Below are 1,775 nucleotides of genomic sequence, written 5' to 3' on the forward strand. Positions count from 1 at the left end.
AAACATAGACTAAACCAAATATAGGCTAAACCAATTTTGCCAAAATATGATACAACTTTGTTGTGATGATTAGTTGCATATGCAATAATACAATGTATAATGTAATCTCTTGTTATAATTGTACATTATTTATATAAGGAATTAGAACCAAAAACATTGTATCAATAACACTAAACAACAACTTAAATGTTTAATGCTAAATTATTTGCGAATACTTCAAAATATCAAAAGATACTACATTTCTAACTGAGTTTATGTGATACCCTTCAGGTGGTTTCATAGTATACACAACAACATTTTCAGCCTTTTTAGCCCGAGATAAAGCCACATACAGTTGACCATGTGAAAAACACGGCCGAGGAAGATATATCGAAACTTGATTCAACGTCTGCCCTTGTGATTTATTAATCGGCATGGAAAAACATAATTTAATTGGAAACTATTTCCTTTCAAAAGTAAATGGATACCTACTATTTGCTGGAGGGCGTAAAGTTGCTCGATGCCCAAAAACAGTTTTACCTTTGTATTGTCCAACAGAAATTTCACAGACAATAATGTTGGGCATAAAAGTCTTACAAATCAATCTCGTACCATTACAGAGCCATTCAGAAGGCATTATATAGCGTAAAAAAATCACTAGACAATCCTTTTTAAGGACATGCTCATGGGGACTCATCCCCCCGGGCAAAGTTTATTTATAAACTCCATCGGATAGATACTGCATGTATCATTGAGCAATACATCAAAACTTTTATAGACCACTTTTTCTCTTGGAAACTGGTCAATCAAAACTGAATTCACCATATCCACATCGTCATTCATCGGAGTTAAAATTGCCCTATCTGCAAAGATATCTGATGTACTTGTTGCTTTCTCAACTTCTAGAAATGTTGCTTTTATAATCTCTAAAATGGGATCCTTTTCCATATCCAAATGTCGAATCATTCCATCAGGCAATTGTACATAACCACACTCATTTGTTTGTAATTCACCGTTGCCAAGAGATAACAAAAACGAACAGAATGCAAGATCTTCACGAACTCGCTGATTTTCTGTTAATTTAAATCTTTTCAGAGATGGCCAGATATATGAAGCGACAATGCTTGATTCAACACCTTGTCTTAAGGACTTTTGAGGTACAGCTGGTAGAACCTGTCTAAAATCTCCGCTAAAAATGATAAGCTTACCACCAAAAAGTGTTGTATTTTCACAAATATCTTGTAACAGCAAATCAAGGGCCTCTAAATTCGCCTTGTTGTCCATAGAAGCCTCATCCCAGATAATCAAAGTTGTCTCTTTTATTAAATGTGCTAAACTACCTTGTTTTGGCACATCACGTGTAAAACAACTCTCATTGATCAACTGGTACTTTAAATCTTGAATGAGTTGTTCTGCCTAAAGGGAGATTTGATGCTGCTATTCCAGATGATGCAGTTGGAAACACAATTTTATTCATCATTCGAATTTCTACATATAAACAATTGTATAAAAATGTCTTGCCCGTGCCACCTGGTCCATCAATAAAAAAAGCTCCTCCTTTTTCCTCATTGACGTGTTTCATTATGCAATCAAATGCTTTCAATTGAGCTGCATTCAAACATTCTTTTGAATTTATGCATTCTTCAGGAATAGCTGTATTTAAAGCATCTGCTATATCTCTCGTTTTTCTAAACTCATCACTGACATTATAACTTAGATGATCTAGCCCAAAAGTTTTCAGTGATTTACCCATTGATTCAAGATGTTGTTCTAACAAACTGACAGTCAGCTGTTTT

At 34.4% G+C, this 1,775-nt stretch overlaps 1 protein-coding gene across 1 annotated transcript; it reads right to left on the reverse strand.

Moving 5' to 3' along the window:
• Positions 1-439: 439 nt before the first annotated feature.
• On the reverse strand, positions 440-1,263 carry LOC110717010. The gene is made up of 2 exons (XM_021895652.1): positions 720-1,263; positions 440-519 (listed from the first exon to the last, which is right to left on the reverse strand). The coding sequence occupies exons 1-2, from the start codon at positions 1,261-1,263 to the stop codon at positions 440-442; spliced, it is 624 nt and encodes a 207-aa protein (XP_021751344.1).
• Positions 1,264-1,775: the final 512 nt, after the last annotated feature.

The sequence above is a fragment of the Chenopodium quinoa genome, unplaced genomic scaffold, assembly GCF_001683475.1.
Source record: "Chenopodium quinoa cultivar QQ74 unplaced genomic scaffold, ASM168347v1, whole genome shotgun sequence".
NCBI lineage: Eukaryota > Viridiplantae > Streptophyta > Magnoliopsida > Caryophyllales > Amaranthaceae > Chenopodium > Chenopodium quinoa.